The 23,571-nt window shown below is 36.3% G+C and overlaps 1 protein-coding gene across 1 annotated transcript in view; it reads left to right on the top strand.

The window, feature by feature from the left end:
* Agbl4 (AGBL carboxypeptidase 4) overlaps nt 1-23,571 on the top strand; it is a 1,043,215-nt gene that overhangs the window by 736,041 nt on the left and 283,603 nt on the right. Inside the window, exon 6 of the mRNA XM_042679054.1 lies at nt 491-530. Within this exon, the coding sequence (XP_042534988.1) occupies nt 491-530 (40 nt within the window). The remainder of the gene's footprint in view (nt 1-490; nt 531-23,571) is intronic.

Below are 23,571 nucleotides of genomic sequence, written 5' to 3'. Positions count from 1 at the left end.
TTCTGTCTGTCTGTCTGTCTCTCTCTCTCTCTCTCTCCCCCCCACACACACACATACCACATGCACAGAGTTATTGGAAGTTGAGAGTAATAGAAGCACCTACGACAAAGAAGGCTACTTGGGTATCAGACATTCACCAATGCCTCCAGTGTGAGCACATAAATCTAAGATTGGTGGAGACAAATGAGCTCTCTGCTGAGAGACTAGAAATTTCTATGTGGTCCTAGAGGGGCCTTATTCTACCAGGGTGTGATTAGAAGCCATAAAAGGACCCTTAGCTCTAATCATCTGCACTTCTAAGAATAAGCAAAAAGACTGTCCATTCCCTGTGTTCAGACCCTCTGCTGAATTGTGAATCAATACTATATTCCATAAAATTTATACAGGTCTATGTGTCCAAACATCAGTTTACATGTCCGTCCTGACCTGCTAAGCACAAGTTTGGCTGTGGCTTAAATCATTTGTTCTCACAAAGTGTTTTCTTTTGCAGCAACAGCGGCAGCTTGACCTCCTGACAATAACCAGCCCTGGTGAGTAGGTGCCGGCTGTTCTGCCTTGGCTTTTCCCTGTTTCCTGCCATGATGCTTTGTTGCCTATCCAAATGCATTTCCTGCCCTTTTTCCTTGACTCCCTGAAAGAATAGCAGAAATGTGATGCTAAGGATGACCTTCTTCCTCCCATCCTGTGCCTCGGGGGCACTTCCTTTTCTCTCTCCCAGCTCTGAGATGCCTCATCTTTGCTGTACACAGCTGGGCTGATACTGTGGATGTTGCATGTCTCTCTCAAATCACTCAGTGCATTCAATTGTCAAGGAAATGTCCTGGTTTTCTGAGTGACAAGTTTTAAAGTTATAGGGAGTGGAGAAGCTGACTTAAAGGTGTCATGGAATAAAAAATGGCTCAGAGGAGGAGGCAGGGTGAAGGAAATGATCAGGTTTGGTTGGTGATGCTGAGTGTCAAGATGATTTTAGTCTCTCACATTTAGAAGAAAGTTAAGAGTCCCCCACCAAAGATGTGACCATGGGATTAAAAGGTTATTTCTTTCCCTTAGGCTTGGCATCTAATCTAGAGAGAGGTTGAACAGTTTAATTTTGCCAGAGAGGTATTTTACTTTGGTTTGGTCAATTAGGACAAAATTGGAGAAGTCCAATTCTCTCACAGGTCCAAGGCGGTGGTGGTGTTTGGAGGATTGTTGGACATTTAACAGTCGATGTGGTGGTTCATTCTCAACCATGAGTGATACTCAAAATATTTAAGAGCTCTGATGACTACCTGTCACACTATGTATTAACATTGAAAAGTAAGGAGACAGGATCCTAAAGGAGGAGGAAGAGCTAGGGGATGGCTCATTGTCAATAAATACAGATATATTTCAATATCTTAGTAATCCATATGGCTGAACACTATATCATTCTCCCAAACCTGGGATAATGGAGGGCAATTGTCTCTCAGAGAAACTGTGAAATTGTGCTTTGCAGGTAATATTCTAGCACAAAGGCTGATCACCTGGTCTAAGTAAGTAGAGGAGGAGACAGTGACTGAAATGTAAGTTAGGATTACCCAGCTCAGATGGCCTTACTGATGGCCTTCCTATATTTCTGTGTGATAGTCTTCAGACTTCAGATTTCAGAAGAATAAATATGAAACTCATTTGAACAATGTTGAATCCATCTATGGAATTAATTTTATTCAATGCATATATGATTAATGTCTAGAGGAATTTCCTATTTTGGGCTGACATAACTAGAATGGTTTACTCATGTGGCTGGTCCAATTCTTCCTCATCAAGTTGCTGGTGAGGGATTATCCTTGTCCTGTTCTCTGGAATTGCAGCCTTTTCTATTACAAATGCTCTGCTCAGGTTTCCTCTGCTCGCACTCTGATGTAATGTCTAAGATGACTTGGAGAGGGTTCTTGATCTGTTGTCAGTTGCTTTAGAAGGACATTTTTAGACTGTTAAACAGTATTCCTTTTATGGTAGCCTTTTCTACTTCTAATTTCAAGTGCACAATTTCAAGCAGAGTAGTTGTAAGTCCCAGTACACTCCTTTTAGATAGCTGTGGGATTGCAAAATTCTCAGCACTGCTGGAGCTAGAGTGGTTTATAATTATCCCTCCTATTAGACTAGAAAAGAATCTCTTCCGGGTCAGCACTCCTCAGAAGGTATGTGTGGCGCACTGGTGTTCAGCAACTAGACTACACTTCAGTGCTATTGTGAGATATTGATCCATTAAGCTCTCAAGGTCACAGGTAGACCTGGGCAGATGGAGTCCAACTCTTCCCCCACAATGGTTGCCCCTACACTTTGTCAGAGTGCCAGACAAATATTATCCATGGGTTCCCTGGTTTGGAAAGGCTAAGAAGCACCATTACAATGGGGATTATCTCCATGTCTCCATTTCATGTCCAAAGCACTTTCATTAACTGTCTCTCACTATCAGATTCATTCTGGTTCTCCCACCATACCAGGACCTGTGGTAGCCCACAGCAGACTTGCTACCTGGCTGGGGCTGCCAGTGGGAAGCTCTGGCTTCTCTGTTCTCAATGGAACATCCCTAACATACTACTGCAGGCTGATGCTGCCATTCCACATGGACTAGGAACATTCTGAAATGCTGAGTGAGAATTTGCAAGCCTTAACAATCTGTATGGTATCTTCCTTAGAAATATTACTTTGTAGCCAGGCACCAGTGGCTCATAGCTGCTCAGGAGGCTGAGATCTGAGGATCCTGGTTCAAAGCCAGCCTGGGGAAGGAAAGTCTGTGAGATTCTTATCTCCAATAAACCATTCAGAAAACCAGAAGTGGCACTGTGGCTCTTGTGGTAGAGTGCTAGCCTTGAGCTGAAGAGCTGAGGGACAACAGCCCAGGCCCAGAGTTCAAGCCCCACGGCTGACAAAAAAAGAAAAGAAAAGAAATCTTACTTTGTTTATTGAGAATAATTCTGAATGCATAAGAAAGAGTAGATATATAATGACAGTCATTTACCATGCCTTTCCAATACCTTGGCCTTATCATATCAGCATTGTGCCATCTATACCAGAATCTCCGATTCAATCACTTATAGACATCACTGAAACTTTTCTATGTTCCTTCCTAAATGAATCTGTCTCCCACTACCCTAGAGGTAACTATTATCATGTAATCAACATTTCCTCATATTTGTGTGTTGGAAAATGTGACTGTTAGCATTGTATTATTCCCTATGAATAGTTTCATATAGCAAAATAGTCAACATTTTTCCATACTCAATATATTGAAGATATTAATCCATGTTGATACAAATGGCTCTGGTATATTCCTTTAATTGCTGTGGAATACTCCATATAACACTGTATTATTATTTATCTCTATTTTATTACTCACAATTTATATTATAGGTTCTTCCCAGTTACAAAGAGTGCTATTCAGAGCATTTTTATATGTCTCCTTGTGCATAAGTATGATAACTTCACTAGGAGACAGAGAGAAGGAGAGATTACTGATTATATGCATATTCAAATTTACTACATAATGGCCAGTTGTTCTCTAAAGTAAATTTCCCTTTCCCTGCATCCAGCACTTAGAAATATCACACCTATGAATTTCAGCAGTCACTGTGATAAATGGGAAATGGTATCCCATTGTCATTATAATATGTTTCCTTGATTACAAGTGGGGTTGGATATCTTTTCCTATATTAACTGGCTGTTTTGGTCTCTTCAGTGAATTAACTTCCCATATCATTTGTGCATATTCTATTGAATAGTTCCTTTTAAAAAAATTGTAATTTACTTTTCTAAATATATCCCTTATATTCACTGCAAATCACTTCACCTAGAGTATGGCTTGTACTTTGTAATTTTGTTTGTGATGTGTTTGGATAAATGAAAAGTATGTCTATAATTTTAATATTGAGTTTTTAAATTTCTTGCTTTATGAGCTTTGCTTTTGTTACTTGAGAAATTCTTCTCAACCAGGACATGATATTCTCCTATATTTAATTCTAAAATCTTATGTAAGTATTGTGTCATACTGTGCATCATTCAGGACTGATCTTAGTGTATGATAGGAAATAGGGATTTAATTGTGTTTTATACTTATGAATGGATAACCCAATGTCTAAGCACCATGAAATAATTAATTCATCCTTTTACCCACGTGTCAGCAATTACACACTTGTCACATGCTTTTACCTGTACACAATCTGTTTCTGGCCCTATGCTATTCCATTGGTTTACCAGTCTTACTATTCATCAGCTTCCACTGTCTTTTTTTTGTCTGTTGTGGGGCTTGAACTCTGGGCCTGGGCGCTGTCCCTCAGCCCCTCAGCGCTTCAGCTCAAGGCTAGCACTCTACCACTTGAGCTACAGCGCCACTTCTGGTTTTCTGGTGGTTTATTGGAGATAAGAGTTTCAAGGATAAGAGTTTCCTGCCTGGGCTGGCTTTGAACCTCGATCCTCAGATCTCAGCCTCCTGGGTAGCTAGGATTATAGGCGTGAGCCACCGGCACCCGGCTTCACACTGTCTTATCTATGATAAATCACAATTTTAATAGTATTTATAATTAATATAAAATATGCTGCCCCTTTCCCCTTATATGCTGTTCCTTTGAAGACACAATTATATATTTTTAAATTATAATTTTATTTTTTATTTTATTTTTGTGGCCAGTCCTGGGGCTTGAACTCAGGATCTGGGTGCTCTCCCTGACCTTTTGTGTTCAAGGCTAGCACTCTATCACTTGGGCCACAGTGCCACTTTTTTTTTGAGTAATTTATTGTGATAAATAAGAGTCTCATGTACTTTCCTGTCAAGGATGGACTAGATCTGTGATCCTCAGATCTCAGCCTCCTAAGTAGCTAGGATTACAGGCATGAGGCACCAGTACCTGGCTAAGCAACTTCTTATCTTAGGTAATGCCTATGGTTTCATGCTTGAGTCAAGAATGGGCACTTCAGGTGTGGGCTCTGATTTCTGTGCACTATGCTGTATAGGAACATGAGATTTGAAGTGGAACAAAAATTTGATGTAAGCCAGGAACAGGACTCATTCCTTTGCTCTTACCTCCTAGGAGGCTGGGGTTGGGAGGATCACGTTTTGCCTAGGCAGTAAACTTTCTGAAGCCCTCTCTCATCTCATTTGTTTACCTTTATTCTTTTTTTATACTCTAGGAATACTTTCTACCAAAGAATCTATATGCTCCTTTAGTTCTAGAAAATTACTGGGAAATTATTGGTGATTTATCTTTTCAAATATTGTTTGCTTCACTATTCCTTTGATTCATTCCTTTAAGTATATCTTTTACATAAATATTAATTCCTACCAAGTGGCCTCTGTGGTTTTTCAAAAGACTTTTTTAATGTTTTTATTTCTTTTTTATCTTACTGAACTGAATTTCTACACATAACATGCATGAATAAATTCACTTTTTGACCATGTCTAATCTAGATTTTTTTTTTATCTTCAAAAATATTTCAACAACTATATATTTTATTTTGAAGATTTCTAATTTTGTTCTTATCCACCTGTTCTTGTTTTATTTCTGCCTATTCTATTTCATAATTTCTTGTTCTGTTTTAATGTCTTCATTTGTTTCTCTGAACATTTTCAATATCCTTATTTTAAAATCTTTGCTCCATAAAGTAAGTTTTGTCTGGAGGGAATTCAAGTTCCAATTGTTGATCATGCTTAGTATCATTTTTAGCATTCAGTTTCTTCATGTCTATTGCAATTTTAATTTGGAGAATCACTTTGAAAAGGAAATTCTCTGTTTTTTTTCTCTCCACCCCTGAAACTTACACTGTGCTGTTTCCTCTACCCACATCTTCTAGAACGGGCCTGGGGAATATTGTGCTATGGCAGATCCAAAGACAAACATTGCAGGATGCCTTCTAGTCTTGGAATCTATATTCCTCATTTTTCTAGGTGTATGATGCCTACGAGATATCTCCTGCAGCTGATATAGAAAATCCTTTTCTTCTTATGTCAAAGAGCCCATGGCCCTTGCTCTGACTAATTGCTAGCCTATGATTACCATCTCCTGGAGAGAATTTTAGTCTCCCTTGTCTCATAGCTACTCCTTGCCTCTATATCTCATCTCAACACACCAGTAGCCTCAGAACCACTTAATCCTTTTTCACCTGGGTCATTTCAGCATCATAGAGCTATATCTCACATAATGAAGCTCTTTGAATAGTTTCATTCTTTTTTTACACACACTATGTAATACTATGAGAATATATAGGTTTATTGAAACATGAATTTATTTTCTTACCAGAAGTCTAAATATAGGTTCTTCTTCACTTTTTATTCTCCCCAATAGAAAAGAGACAAAACAAGGAATTAGGCTTTTACTCACCCAGTACAACACCTAACAGCCTGGAGAAAAACACTAAGTCTTTTGCACATATGGATAATTTAAAAATAAAATTATCTTTTACTACATAACCCTTTGGGTTGGACATCCTCTATGTTATTAAATATTTTTGGAGAGAATTTTCTATAACTGAAAAGCATGCTATTATATTCCCCTATTGTAACATACACAACATAAATTGTCTTTAATTATGTAACTATACAGAACACTACAATGAACAGTCTTGTATAAAAGTTGTATGCATTTCTATTTCTTTAGGAAAGATCCCTAGAGTAAAAATTACTGAAGGGAAGGTTCACATTGTTCTGTAGGTCTGATATTGAAGAAAGGATGACATCAGAATTTCAGAAGCTTAAAAACAAAATGCTATCTCACACTCTTGGTACCGGTTCCACGAGGACTGTAGTCAGCCTGCTTTTCATCATCTTTATTGCCTAAGCACCCTCTATTTGGAACTTGGCTGAGTGTCTTAGTTTTAACTACCTAATATTTTAGTGCAAGTGATTTGTTTTGGAGGAGATCCTGAAGGCACTGGTACAGAGATAGTTAAATGAGACAGGAAAAGGAAGAAAGTCAACTATATATAACACCATAATGAAGATGCTTGTGTAGAAGAGAGTTGCAAGTGTTTCTAATTTCTTTAGGAAAAATTCCTACAAGGTGAATTACTGAAGGAAAGGCCTGCTGAAAGAAGTTTCATTACTAGACAAGTTATCACAGAGGGCAACCAGTTCATAACCTCCTAAAGAAACTTGGGAGTCAATGTGGAAAAGAAGCTCCAGGCTTATCTTTTTGAAAGACAAAATAGTAAGAGTATGGGTGAAATTGTTAATTCTCTGACATCTCCATTTTTCTCAATGGTTAGACACAGCAATTTTCACTGGTCACAGGAAACTCTTAAGATGGGTTTACATATATTATCAATTAGAAGTTTTTCAACACATGCAGATATAATAGGAGTCAAGGGACTATGTGGGATTGCCCAGGGGATACAGACAGCATTTGCCACACTGGCTCTCATGGCAGAAAAGGAAAAGGAGAGATGATGTGAGTATATTCACTCATAAAAACTCTGAAGATAGTCACTTTTGTCCAAATTCTCCACCTATAAATTTAACAGAGTAGAGTTATATAATATTCTCATAGGAAAGAATGTGTCAATACATATTATTAAAATCTTTGGCAATTTATCATACTTCTAAAAAGATTTTGATATTATCCTATTATATAGCTTTTAGTTATAACTTTTGCTAAATAAAAATTTTATTGAGATATAATTCACATGTCATAAAATTCACCCTTTAAAGTGCACAGTTCATGGGGTTTTCAGGCTATTGACACAGTTGTACAATCACACCATTATCTGGTCCCAAAATATTGTTACCACCCCAAATAGAAACCTATATCAATTGGCGATCACATCCTATTTTTATCTTCTCCCAGCTGTTGGAAACAGTCTACTTTCTGTTTCTGTGGATTTGCCTGTCTGGATATATCATCAAATGAAATCATAGCACATAGAACCTTTTGTGACTCACTTTTTTATTTTACATGTTTTCAAGGTTCACCCTTATTGTAGCATATATCAATACTTCATCCTTTTTTATTTCTGAATAATGTTTCATTATATATGTGTACTATCTGTTTGTCTGTGAAAGAGCATTTGGATTTTCTCTATCTGGAGCTGTGAATATTTGTAGGCAAGTTTTTGTGGAGACATAGTTTCAATTCTCTTGGAAATAGAACCGGAATGGAATTACTGCTCAACTGCTCAACTACATTCAACTTTAGAATAAAAGTTGAGAAACTGTTTAGGAAATAATTGTATCATTTTGCATTCCCATTAGTAATGTAGAACAGTTCCAATTTCTCCACATATTCTCTGATACTTGCTATTATCCATCTTTTTTATTATAGACATCCTCATGGGTATGAAATAGCATCTCATTGTGATTCTGATTTGCATTTCCCTAATATCTAATAATTTTGAATATATTTTCATGTGCTTAATGAACCATTTGTATATATTCTTTGAGAAAATGTCTATTCAAATTATTTTCCATTACCCATTTCAATCAAATTATATTTGTCTTTTGGTGAATTCTAAGAATTTAATATGTGTATATTCTGGATGCAATTATATTAGATTTATAGTTTGCAGTTACTTTCTTATATCTGTGGGTTGTTTATCTTATCTTTTCACTTTCTCTATACTATCCTTTGAAGCCAAAACTTTTTAATTTTTATAAAGTCTAATTTATTGATTTTTTTGTGTCATGTCTAAAAAGAAAAAGCCTAGCCCAAATATACAAAGTTTTACTCCCTATATTTCCTTCTGAGAGTTGTATAGCTTTAGTTCATACATTTACATCTTTTGATTCATTTTAAGTTAATATTTTGATATGATGCAAGATAGGAGTAAGATTCACTCTTTTGTTTGTGGGTATCCAGGTTTGAAAGAAGGATAGATCCTTCTTTCTTTCTATTTTCTTCTTTCTCTTTCCTTCTTTCTTTTGTTCATTCATTCTTACTTTCATTTGTTCTTTCTTTGACAATGCTAGTGTTTGAACTCAAGGCTTCATACTTATAAGGCAGTGCTAGACTACTTGAACTATAGCCTCCAGCCCTTTTTAGGGATAATACATATTTGGGTTAGCCTATTTGTGAGATAGAGTGTCACTTTTTCCCTGGGTCAGCTTGGACCATTTCCTTGCATTTATGCTTCTCACCATAGCTGGGAGCACACCATACATCAAACTTCATCTGTTGAAGTATGATCTCTAGAATTTTTTCCCTCAGTTTTGCCTTTAATGGCAATCCTCCTAATCTCAGCCTTTTTGATAGTATGTTATCTACTCAGGCAGTGATTAAGTGATTAAGGTTAAATTCCAAATCTATATTGTTATTAATTTTTGGCCTTTTTTATTACCAGATACAAATGTTATGTGACTATGCAGTTAGCTCTTGCAACTCTTTCTCAGACAGGATTCTAACTACCCACTTTTCTAGGGACAAGGGAGGCCTACAATGCCAGAGACTTCAACATCACCAGGAGTTCCTGCACTGTTTAACCTACATTCTGAAGAGACATTTGATTCCTAAGATACCATAGAAAATTCTAAAACTTAAAAAAAAAAACCAGATATGTTCTCATTGCAAATATCCATCAAGTTCTTCATCCCATCTTAAACTTTTTTAAACAGTCCTTATGGGAAATGATGGGCTAACCTTGTTGGCCATTACATGACAACTTTGGACTTTGTGTCCTTCATGATGTTAACTTGGCCCCTTTGTAGAATAAATGAACAGGAGAATTCCAGCCATTCTCACCTGCCTTTTGGCGAGTTTTAGAGTTAACACAAGACCTGTGGAGCCAATCTGGCAGCATAGTGGATATACACAGAGGAAATGGTTCAAAAAACTCCATACACATCATTAAAAACAGCTTTAAAAACAGCTTTAGAAAAGAAAAATAAATTACTCCTAATTCCACAGCCATAGCACAATACAAAACCTAATTCTATTTATACATTTTCCTTTCAGTTCTTGCCTATATGCAGAAACACATTTACATAATTGCAATCACAGTAAGTTTTTATGTACATCTTTTTTCACTTAGCATTATTTCATAAACAATCTCCATTTTGCTATGTAGTTTACATACTTAACATTTTGTAATCATTTTTTCAGCTAAAAAATTACATATGCTTACGGTAAAAATTTTGAGAAATACAGAAAAGTTATGAAGATGAAAATATTACTGTATCCCAGAAGGCAATAACTACTTAATATTTTAACATATTTCTTTGCCTTTTTTTCTATCCATGTATAATTTTGTTTTACATAGTTGAGATCATATAAAATATAAAATTTTATCCTGACTTTTCACTTAGTTATACAACAGTAATGCTTTCCCATGCTAATGATGTTGGCTATTTAACTTTATTCTAGTTTTCAATCTTACAATTTCTCAACCCACCATATATGTATTTGTCTACATTTTAGGTTATTTTCCTAACATCTGTTCCTAGGAATGAAATTACTAGATCTGTGAGCATTTTGGGAGCATTTCAAAGGTATATTTATTTTTAAAGTCTCTAATATTGTCCATCTTTTATGTGTAACTTGATTTACTTATTTTAAGAAGGTATATATTTTTGTGACTTGTGGGTGTTTTACTCATAAACTATTCTTTTTTCAATACATTTTTATTGTAAAGACACTGTACAAAATGGTTACAGTTACGTAAGATAATGAATACATTTCCTATCAAGCATTGTTACCTCCTCCTTTGTTTTTCCCCTACCATCCCTTCCCTCCCTACCTCCCCAACTTCTCCTTCCCACCCTACCCCCAGCCGTAAAGTTCATTTTCAACATAGTGTCTTGTATATCTCATTGTTACAAAGGGTCAACCTTTTTCCTTATTTCAGCATTTTGTTATTTCCCTTCCCTTCCCCAAATTAGAAAAATGTATAAACAAGATAGAGGATACGGAATCAAATACAGTGAAAACAGGGGTTATACCATGGGGGAAGAACATACAAAAGAAAAAAAATCACACAGTACTTTAAAAACAATAGCAAGAAAGATAAAACTTCTTGTGTCCCTGTCTTGGAGTTCATTCACTTAGCATTATCTTATATACTCATAAATTATTCTACCATAAAATTACTTGTGAGAAATCTTTGCTTTTATATATTTTTATTGTAAAGATACTGTACAGAGGGGTTACAGTTACATGAGTAAGGCAATGAGTACATTTCCTATGGAGCATCGTTACCCCCTCCTTTGTTTTTTCCCTACCATCCCTTCCCTCCCTCCCCCTTCCCTAACTCCTCTCCCCCAAAGTTGTAAAGTTCGTTTTTTGACATAACACCTTATACATCTCATTGTTGCAATGGGTCCAACTGTAAGCTTATTTAAACAATTTTTTCCCTTCCCCTCCACAAATTATACCAACATCAAATACAGTGAAAACAGAGATTATATCGTGGGGGAGGGACATACAAAGAGTACTCAAATGGTTTTTCTTTCTTGCTATTGTTTCTAACATATTTATAAGATGACATCTTTGATTTCTTATAAGTTATTTTATGCTGATTATTTTAGAAATGGAATTATTGAGTCAAAGAACAGCAATATGTTCATTACCAACTTATTTTCTAGAAAGTTTGCAACAATTTATACTCTACCTCTATCTCCAAACTTCCATCTCTTACGTTCACTGTAAAAAAAAAAAATATTGTGTGTTATTCTATTTCTTAAATTTCAATAAATTTCATATTCCAGAATCTGAGGAATATGAGAACAAGGAAAAGCATGTTTGTTCTTCTGGTTCCTGAAGATGAAATAATATGAACATTAATAAATCCCTTGGTAAATCTACAAAGGATGCCAAGTCCTAGGACTTATCTGAGGGTCTGGATGAAAAGAGCTTGGGGGAGTGTATTTTGGAACATCCATGTGGATGGGTTAAGATCTGGGAAGATGTGATATCCAAATTCACAGTATATGATCAGCATGAGGAAATTGCTAGCAAGACCTTGGTCATCAGGCTGAATCTAAAGAAACTGACATTTAAATCACAAAAGCTAAAATTAAAGCACACAGATTATATAAATAGAAACTTTCAATCCCAACCTAAATTAGTTTAGGCTAAAATAGGCAATTCATTGGATCATGTAAATGAATACTCTTGAAATAAAGCTGACATTTTGTGCATCTTGATATAGGGCTCAACGGACACAATCTGTACTTTGTTTTTCTTTTTCCGCGTAACTTAGTCGGTGTTGAATCCATTCCCAGGCCACATGTGTTTTTGCAATGTCTGTAACCGCTGCAGATGTTACATTCTACCAAATTCTAGGCCAGCAAACAAAAGTAAGAGAATTTTGCTCAGAAGTACCAGCAGAATAACTATAGTTTTCATTTTGTGATTGACTCATTATGAACTCATCTTTGAATATCTATGCCCGGGGAAATCTATTGCGCAGACTAAGAGGTGTGTTATAAACACTAATCCTGAAATTGGGTATGAATTGAGGCCTGGCATTACTTAAAAATGACCTGAAATCATATGACTTTTGCAGTGACTATCCCTATGACCAAGCTAAACCAACTATGTGACTAATAAGAACTGAGACTAGCATACACATGCATCTGCTCTGTATGAATGGGTAGGCACTCCAGAAGTTCCATAGCTAGAATCTCTGGGTAGAAAGACTCCTCAGATAAATAAAATAAATTACCTTGAATCCAAAGGGAAGGTCCTTTCTGGTTATACCAGATTTGCACCAGTGGTCAAGGACATTGAGGAGGTCCTGGGAAAGTAGGCAACAGAGAGCAAGTTCGATGCTTGCCAGACATGAAATGAGACCAGCCTTAGCCAGGAATGAAAATAGGGGAGTCAGATAAATTTGAGTTCCAGTCATGGTTCTGCTACTTCTTGACTTAATATTCTTATGAAAATAATTTAACTGTCTTGAGGCTTAGCTTTCTATCAAGGATAGATGATAGCACCTATTTCTTAGGGATGAAATGAAGACCACAGTTGGTAATACGACAGCAAACCATATTTTTATTAGCATGAACGTGTCATATTAAAGGCCAGACAGATGTTCTGTTGCTAACACTAAGTGTTCCTGACAGAGTTTAAGAGAAAGGATATTGGTTCTCATTAGTTCAGGGGATCAAGATCTAAACCCACAGGCTAAAGATCTACAGTAATCCGTCTCTGCACTTGTGGGGCATCAGGGTACATCTGTAGGTCAGTGTGAGCTACATGGTCAAAAGCAATGCCGCTGTTAATCACTAAAACTCATCTATGTAGTAAACAAGTTTCACAAGAATTTGGAAAGTAAAGTATTAATTTTATAATTGTAATTGAGTTTTATAAATAGCTTAGATAGTTATCAATATATTATACATAATAGTCTAGATAGATTAGATTATATGTTTGAACCTACACTCTTCCACTTGTGGGTTGACTTTGGAAAGTCTAACTTTTAATGTCTTACTTCTATTTAACTATCTATAAAAGAGCAATAACAAGAGTAAATAAGATATATGTAACTTGGGTACCATAACAAAATGCTTGATACATAATAGATTAGAACTAAAGTTGTTATTATGATTGTGTTACTGCAGTTTTATCCTATTTTATTTTTATTTATTTATTTTTAATCAGTCATGGGGCCTAAACTCTGGGCCTGCGTTCTGTACCTCAGCTCTTCAGCTCAAGGCTAGCACTCTACCACTTGAGCCACAGTGCCACTTCCAGCTTTTTCTGCTTATGTGGTTCTGAGGAATCCAACCCAGGACCACATGCATGCAAGGCAAGTACTCTACCACTGAGCCACATTCCAAGCCCCATTACTGCAGTTTTAAACAGAGATAAAGGTTTATTTTCACATAGTTGTTGTGGGTGAGGAATCTTGTGTCAGTTTGCCTGAATGTTTTTTTGTTTAGAGTCTCTCATGCCTTAAGATGTCATTCAAGGCTATAGTTGAGTGGGGCTAGAGGACCATCCTTCTTCATGACACACTCATGTGCTGGCTTTAAGAAGAGACCACAGTTCCTTGCCACATAGGCTTCTCTATAAGACGTCTTAAGACACAACATGGCAGGCTGACTTCCTTCAGCATGACGAATCTAAGAAAGTAGAGTCAAGACAGAAATGGTTTTTAGTATGAGCCTGGGAAGTCATTCTGTAATATCCTATTATTTATATAGCCAGCCCTATTAACTGTGAGAAAGAGCAATACAAGGATGTGAATCCCAAGAAGTGAGAATCATTTAGGAGACAGAAAAATTAATTTGGCTCAAGGTATTGATGATGATGATGATTTTTTCTTTGGTTGCTTCAGACCCATTTACCTGTTCTCATACTTCCAAGGATTCTCCACTTACTACTAAGATATATAGGTACTAGCCTAGCAAAAGTTTTAGTAAAAGAAAAGAATTGTCTAGATATTGTTTCCTTCATTTAAAAAATAGCCAAATTTGTTCATCGGTGTTTTAAATGAAGTAAAATCGTAAGAAGCTTGGCTTTGTCATATAAGTGAGAAATACTTATTTTTATTTCCTGGACTAATAAAAATAAATTTTTTATCTCATATGTGGAAGTTAGATTTAAAATATAAGCATATATGAATTCATATTCAGGACTATAGGTCTATGTATATATATTCAAAAAATTAATAGACTGCTTAACAAAATTAATACCAAGAAGCTGAAATATGTCTTTTCTGAGGGGGTGAAGCTTACTAGGGAAGGCAAAGGAATAAAGAGAGGAATTGTGGACAAAATTGTGGACAGCCATTATATTCAATGTGCATATATGATAGCTAAGGCTGGAGTAGATGATGGGGAGAATGATGGAAGGAATGACACTGATCAAGACACATCGTGCAATTGTACATATAAATCGAACTGAAAACTTTTTGTACAACTATTTAAAGATAATAAAATATAAATTTCAACCAGGTATTCACGCCTGCAATCCCAGCTACTAAGGATTGTGGTTTGAAGTCAGCCCAGGCATGAAAGTCCATGAAATTGTTATATCCAATTAACCACCAAAAAGCTGCAATTGGTGCTGTGGCTCAAGTGGTAAAATGTTAGCCTTGAGCAAAAATAGCCAGGGACAGCACCCAGGCCCTGAGTTCAAGCCCAAGGATGAGCACCAATAATATGTGTGTGTTTATATATGAGAGAGAAAGAGACATAGACACATATATGTATGTATGTATGTATATATGTATGTCTCTCTCTATATATAAACAAAAAGGAAATGCTCTCATTTAGGAAAATGTTTAGCTCCCTGTTTGTATCATAGCCATAGCACACAAGCAAAGTGTTGGGTTGTTACTGTAGCAAAGTGTGAACAAAGAACATATACTTGAAATTCCTAGAGACTGACTACCCAATGGCATATTGTAAAGGGCTATTTGTATATTAGAACTCCATGCTGTAGTCTGAACCATCACTAAAGAAAGTGCTAATGATAGACTAGAGAATTTTGAGCTTGATCTTGGCTACATCTACTAACATGCCATTGCCCTTCTTAGTCAGTACAATAGGGGACAGAAAAATATGACCAAAAACATAAAAGAAAGGAAGAAACACTAGAATTCAATATAAACTTTGGAATCAGATCAGGCCTTAAATCCCATGCCTACCATTTATTCTTGATAGGATTTTGGACAAAACCTTAACCTTTGAGAGCATAACATTATAAGTTCTCTCATCCCTAAAATAGGGAAAATACTACTGACTACATTTCTGCTGTATTAAACAACAAAAAGTATTGGGTGGCCCACACCAAACTCTTGTTATTATTATGGGATGTCATTTTCTAAAGATGGCTCACCATAGATACCTATTAATTTTTCTCACTAAACTAACCTGGCCTATTAGTTCATTCTCTGAAATTTTATTGAATCTGCTATATATTTTCTTCCTCTCCAGGTGGTTGCTGAATCATTGTCTTATAAACATGATGCACTTGAACATTTGGAAAATAGAAAGGGAATAAGTCCAACCCACCTTAGATGGGTGAATCAATTGATCAATCAGTTAATGGATTCCTTGCCCTTCAGAAAGTATTCCTGCTTGAAAAACATATTATACAAAGGACTCACTTGTGTGGGCTCACTTGTTAGAAGAGTTTTACATTTCATTAACCATTGCTATGTGTTCAGCTAACAAATCCGGTGGTCCCCTGTAAAATCCTTGGTATTTTTCTCTAAGTATAGTCCCTGAATTACTTGTAAGAAAATTATTCAAACCTTTTATTTGTTGTTTGGACTATTTTACCGATTCTCAAACCAGAGATTGATAGGAAGGAAATGGATGGAACTATAGGTGAAGTTTATAGCACCAAGATAAATATTGAGTCTTTGAAAGAATTATGCAATGATGGAAACCAGAAAGAGAGTGCAGTATGCCAGTGAATCTAGAAGCACCAGGTGAAGAGTGGGGACCAGGAACGGCCACGGTGAGGAGGAGAAGGCGAGAGAGACAAAATGAAGGAGAAGAAGCTCAAACAGTTCTACCGACCACACCAAGCCAGTGTGTAAATTGCCCACAGTTAGTAAGTATAGAAATTTAAAGACAAAGCATTTAGAAACTTTATAGTGATTTAACATGAATGCCATAGCATTAATGGTGATGACCAGTGAATTTTTCCAAAATATCAACTTGTGATGAACTACAAGTAGAGAAAACCAGAGTAGATGAGATCATGAAATGTCAGACAACTTATACATGAAGACTTTATTGTATTCCTGACACACATACTTGTATCAGTTCTTTAGGTTTATCAAAAAGTGACAAAAGCCAGCTCATAGTGGGGCTCAGAAATGAACAAAAAGGCTGTTTTCCTCTTAGTTATCCACTTGAGTAAGTCTTGCAAAGCGTGATTCATTCTACTAGCCTGAAGTCTGAAGTTCTGGTCCCGCCTCCTTCATTACTTTCCCTTCCACATCTTGCTGTTCCACATCTTGCTCAGCCTTTCAGATCCTGGGGTTCCCCTCCCAGCCCACCTGGAGCCTAAGTGATGTTTAGTCAAGCTTAACCAACTACAGGTAGGGTGGTTGGAAAGCAATCTCCATTTCTTTTGAATACAGAGAATAAAAGGGAGAAAAGAAAGCACTGCCACCTTTCCTCTACTTGCTCATTAGGATTCTGGGTTACAGTGGTGTTGCCTGGCCGCTCTAATTGGATCTGTGCACACACAGGTCTGCGAGGCTCCATTGAATGCTGACATTTCTAACTAACTGACCTTTTCAGGACCACTGGTACTTCTATAATGAGTGTGCAGCAGTATTGTGTGGACACAATACAGCAGACTTCACAGGGCCCCAAGAATGCAGGATTGAAACTATTCAGAATTCCCAATCTCCAGTTAGCAAAATGAGAAAATTGGATCCCAACATTCATCAGCATGTTATTGTGCAGATATCGATTTCAATGCCCTTTTATTCTTTACTGAAAAAAAAGTTGTATTATAGAGGTCTAAATTAACTTTTGTTCTGTTATTTTTTCCCCTGTACCTATAAAAAGGTCAACTGCATTCATAAGGCTGAGATAGATTTGCTGGATATAAGGACTGAGATAGCAATCAACCTTCAAATAACCTTTAAGGAGACATCAGTTCTTCCATGAACAATAATTGATGTACTCATTAAAGCCCTGAAATTCTTCAGGAATCATCTAAAGAAGAACAGATAGAGGGCCATTGACAAAAATATGTCATTTAGAAAAATGAGGTAATGACTCAGGTATTTGAAATTGTTGTGTTTTTTTTCAGTGTCACTGGGACACAAAAGGGATTTCAAAAAAAAAAAAGCTAGCTAGCTGATTAAGTGGGGCACTGGTTTTCATGGCACCCAGCAGGGACAACACAGGCTGGGCCCAGCAGGAAAACTTGTGATTTCTGACTGTCCCTTGCATCTATGGTTGAATATTATCATCTTGTTTTTCACATAAATACAAAGGAAAAGTAAGAGATTCATTATCACTTTCTTCCCTCTGAGAAAGAGGGTATGGAACAGAAGTAGCTGCAAGTGGCAGCTCTTCTGAAGAAACAATGCCAACAGTGAGGGAGTGTGTGGCTCTTTTTCTAATGTTCCTCTGAGAATTATATGTTTTTCCATTAGTGCATTCCAGCCCTGGAACTAGGCCACCATAGAATTATATTCTACAAGCATTCATGAGCAAACCACGTGCCAGATAATATGGTTGGGACCGAGAAGGATCTAAAAGTGTGTTTAATTTCATTGCATTTGAATTCAGTTAAATTCAAACCAGTAAATATTTCTTAAACATTTGTTTTTTCAAACATTTAAACATTTGTATTCACAACTGGGAAAAAATAGGCAGACAGGATACAGTTTATATCCCTAACATACTCACAGTTGAGGGCGCCCTGAACTTTCTTTATAGGTGAGAGAGTGAAAGATCTCCCTCATACAAAATTGTGTACTGTACTAGATTTCCTATGTTATAAGTGTCTAGATCCTAGATGCTGCCTCATAACTGTAAATGTTATCACCCTATTTTTGAGAGGGGGAAACTAAGATTTCAACAGGCTGTGTAATTCATTCAAGGTCATCCAGGCAAAAAGTGGCTAAGTATATTGGCGCCATTGTCTGGATTTTTGCCTCTTTATAAAATTATCCTTTTTAGCTTCCACTTCATCTACTCACAGGCTTGGAAAACTTTCTGCTAGAGTTAGTCTTTTTACTGGGGAACTTAGCCTATAGAAAGGGATTTTTGCTTCTGAGAAAAATGCAGCACCATCAGTGATACTTGCATTAAGTCTGAGTAATCCTTTTTAGGACACCTTGAAAAAAGATGTTATTGAAGATTTTATTTAGTACTGGGGTGAAGAAAATACATGACCCATAAACTGCCAGTCATTTATCACACATGTCTTTGACATCTTTAAATCATCATGACATTCTTTCCTGCTCAGCCTACATTCAGTTTTATAGTACTCTAGTGATAAAAAGCCTACTTAGCATACTTGAATTGGTCTATTTTATTTTGCTTATGAAGTAACTGGACTCAGAGAAAAGAAAGGGTATGACAAAGATCATTAAGATATGAGTGGTTGTTGACTTAGTCCTTGGCCCAGTAATAGGCACCCTGACCTACATTTATTACAGGTGTCCTGGCAGCCATCATTCATCTGACCTACTACAAGATTATCTATCTATCTATCTATCTATCTATCTATCTATCTATCTATCTATCTATCTATCCATTATCTATCTACCTACCTATCATTTATTTATATATTCATCCTATGAATTTATTGAGTTTTTGCCAAGTACCAGCACTGAAAAGACTTGTAATGACCCAGGAGCAATAGGTTCTTTTCTTCTAAAGCACAAATGGTTTTCTACTTTTTCTTACTATCATTCAACAGACAGATAAATTGAGCCAAAGAGAAGACAAGAAACTATGTTAACAGAACCTAATTTACTATGTGTTATAATCTATCATGTAAATGTTATCTATGGAAGAAGCAGAAAAATATCAAAAGATTATTACAGGAGGAATAGAATGTTCAGCGCTACTGAACTTGGTTATTCTATATCTCATGGTTTGGGAGATGAGAGATTACAAATAGTTTTGCAAGGAAGGTAATTAATTTCCTTGAACTTCCCTCTGAACTTCCTATTCTGACTCTGACTCACCTTCATATAGGTACTCTTCAAATATCTCAGTCTTGTAACCATACTCTGTTAGTCAGTTTCATGTTAGTATAAGAAAAACCTTAGACAGTCTGTAATGCTGAAGTTAACTTGGAAGGGATAAGGCTTATTACCTCACCATTTTGAAGATTCAAAGTCACAACAATGTAGTAGAGTCTTACTGAGGACTACCCCTTGGCTTTATCATCTCATACTGTGGACAATATTGGGATGGTGTATTAGAAGCAATAAAATTCTTATACATTATACTGGAGGGGGCAGGGACTCTAGGCGCTTACAACCTCCTTCTAGTACATACCTCAATAAGGACCTTTCACAAGGCCACACCTTTTAAAGGTCCACAGTATTTTTGTTGGAGAAACACTATTCACTTAAACCATAGCAGCTATTCCTTCAGAAGAAACATATTTTTCTCCACAGGAAGTGGAATACAACATAAGTATTCTGTACAACTCAGGTTTTACCCTGATTTACTTTTGAGGCAGTTTGGGTCTAGGTCAGTGACAACAGATAAATTCAAGTCACCATTACCCAGTTAGAGCTGTAGAACCTATAAGCCAGGTATTCTTCAACGTGACAAGCTCTTTTCTTTGGGATGGTATAGCTTTATCATTATCAGAAAAAAGCTATTTCTTTTATCAACATTGTTTGGGTGTTACTCTTAAGCTCTGACCAAATACCCTCTCTACTCTTGTTATGGAAAATATTTATATTCTTCTGCCTTTCCTAGGGACTGTTCTGAGGATAAGGAAAAAATTACTAGTTCTAACTAATTTATTTCTTTGTTTTATAAATATTATTTGCTTTTGTCTTTTATCTGTTAAAAATCAAAGAGACTCTTATCTCCTATTAACCACAAGTGGAAGTGGCACAATGGCTAACAGAGTGCTAGTCTTGAGCAAAAAGCAGCTCAGGGACAGCACCCAGGCCCAGAGTTTGAGCCCCAGGACCAGTAGGAAAAAAAAATGAGGAGGAGGAGGAGGAGAAGTAAGAGGAGGAGGCAACAAGCACCTAGACTCAGCCAGTCTGGGAACAAGGGCACATGGAGAGGAGTAAGAGGAGATGCTATCACATCAGCTATTTTGCGCCTGCCCTTTCAAAATTAACCAGAGCCGGGAGGTCAATATAAGTAAGAAGCCTGCCTGTCTAATGTCCATACTTGTCTACCTTTTAACTGGACGGGAATTTACATTCTTGCCTTTGTTACCTGAATTCTCCTCTACGTAGTCACCAGATCAATAAATATGTGCAGTATACAGGTGTGGGTTGATTTAAATAGAAGCCACAGCATAAGCAAAGAAGGGAGTGATCACTCTTGAAGGCATCTGAGCTCTGAGAGAGGAGAAGATACTAGTTGTCCCTGGAAGGAAGCACAGGAATTCACAATACTAGTTAGAGGAGGGTATTCCAAGCAAAAGGAACAGCATTTGCAAAGACAAGGTGGCACAGAGAAAGAGGCTGGAAATAATAGGCTTATTATCTATCTTTTATCTTTCCTGATTTAATATATTTGACTTCAAACCCAAGGGCTCAGTGAGTACACGTGTTTCAACAAAAGGGCGATCACAGGTGTCCAGTGAGATAAGATTTTTTTTTAAATGTCCATCTAACTTTGAACACAAAGAAGTCATTGGGATGTAAAGTGGTTTGGTTAGGTTGGAGTAGAGACAGATGATACTAAGGTGAGAAGTCACTTCATTGTCATTAACTACAGTTTCACAAAGGTTGGCTTGGAAAGGAAAGAAGATAGAAACAGGAGGATAGTTGGTTTTGTTTTGCTTTGTTTTGCATGTTGACCATGGCCTGAAGGTAGTGGAGAAGGAGTGGTCGGAAAAAGGGTAGATTAGGACCTCAAAAGACTCAACATTCCTCATAAATTGATGGATACGGGGGCAGGAGAACAGTGAGCTCCATAGATTAGGGATAACTAACAGCTGATTCACATGACAGTTGGAAACATTAAATGCATTAACCATTTAAAGAGTTTAGAGCTTATAATAAATCAGGAGGAAACGCAAGGTAATTCCGAATTCAAATTCACAAATTTGAATCTGAATTTCAATTGGATCTGCTGATTCTGATGAGAGAGAAAGATGATGCTTAGAATAAAGTTTGGCTCTGGACTTAAGTTGCCAGGAATAAGAGCAAATGTTCCACCTCTCTGCATCTCTGTTTTCTCACTTATAGAAGGAAAATTTGCTGTCATTTCAGAGGGCTTTTCTGACTAGAACATCTTATGACACTATATTCTTTTTTTTAATATGTAGTACATTTTTATTACCTTTGTCTTTCTATGTCCCTTCTTCATTTTTTTTTTACTTTTTTGTGTGTGCTTTTTCACTTCCATTTTGTTTTCATTTTTCATGTGGGTGTTATGGAAATTAAGATTTGAATGTTACAAAGTTTTGCATGTCACAAAATATTCTTTTTTAGCTATTTAAAGCATAAAACTATTTTTTTCATTGTCTATATGGAAAAAACAGGAGCAGTGGGCTGGATTTTGCTATGGTCCATAGTTTACCTAATGACAAGAAATCAGAGAGGACCCTATCATCATTTAAAGGTGATTTCCATAAAGAGAAAAATAAATATCTTCTAAAGTTAATTTTTAAATTTCCATTTAAAGTTAAAAACATCATCCTTAGAAATCTCTGTATCCTGTAGGCAAAACACTACTTGATTATGAAAATTGCAGAAGCCATAAAAAAATCCCAGTTACTTTTAATTCAACAACCCTCTTCAAGCACTGTTGCTTCAACATAAAGCAATTTTATTATACATATGGTCTAAAAAATATTCCTGCTCTGAACAGTGTTTATTGCTGCTGTTTTGTTTTTTTTTGTTACTGTTCCCATTTTAAGCATTTTCAACTGTATCATTTAAATATATATATTTACATTGTTAGACACCGATCTCTAGAAATTTTCACCTTGCAAAACTGAACTTTATGACCATTAATAACAATCTTCATTTTTTTCTTTTCCCCCAGACCCTGTTAACTACCACTGTATTTTCTGTTTCTATTAATTTGATTACGTTATATACCTTGTATAAGTGGAATCATACAATATCCATCTTCTTGTGGCTGTCTTACTTCACTTAGCATAATGTCTTCAAGGTCCCTCTACATAGTAGTATTTGATGAGATTTCCTTCCTTTTTAAAGGTGAATTATATTCTCTTGTCTCAATACACCACATTTTATTTACACATTTATCATTCAATGGACATTTGAGTTGTTCCTAACCTTGATTATTGTGAATAATGCTACTGTGAACCAGGTGTGTAAATATCTCTTTGAGACCATGCTTTCCATTCTTTTGGCTAAATATCTTCAAGTAGGAATTTTAGGTGAAGTGGCAGCTCTCTTTAATTTTCTGAGGAACCTCCATTCCACTTTGTTTTACAATTCTATGTTCTTCCATCTGGAGGGGAATATAATGCCATTTCCTCTTCTCTCTATATATCCTTTTATAAATCAGATTTGTGACTGCTCATAGCTTTCCTTAGAGGGTTGATAATCCATGAGAACATTTTAGCACCCAGAGGTGAAGCAGCTGTAATATTTTTTTTATAAAACTTGAATGCAAAGTTCTGTTAGTTAGTTTTCATTTCCTTTATCACTCTTATCTTGGTTTTGAAAATACCTTACCGAGGATCATAACTCAGTGAGGTCATCCTCAGTAAAACACACTTAATCCACCTCCATCAGGAAAAAATTGTTAAAACATGGAAGCCGTTTCAACTGATGGGATTGCTTGAAACGATAGAAAATAGGAGGTAGGATGATGGGAGTACAAGCTGGTGGGGAGGGGTCTAAGCTAGGAAACTGAAATCTTGAATGCAGAAAAAGATGTAAATGTTGCTTCCCAGATTTTATAGCTCCCAGATGCCTCCTCTAATTGCATAGCTAACCCTGAGTTTATTAAGTTATTTTCCAGAGTCAAACTTATTTGTATACATGTCAGAACGTAAACTAAATTTAAAAAGT

Source organism: Dipodomys spectabilis, unplaced genomic scaffold (assembly GCF_019054845.1).
Source record: "Dipodomys spectabilis isolate Male_0828 unplaced genomic scaffold, ASM1905484v1 ptg000002l, whole genome shotgun sequence".
In the NCBI taxonomy this organism is placed as follows: Eukaryota; Metazoa; Chordata; class Mammalia; order Rodentia; family Heteromyidae; genus Dipodomys; species Dipodomys spectabilis.
Note: the sequence above shows the minus strand (reverse complement) of the source record. Positions and strands in the feature narration are given on the sequence as shown.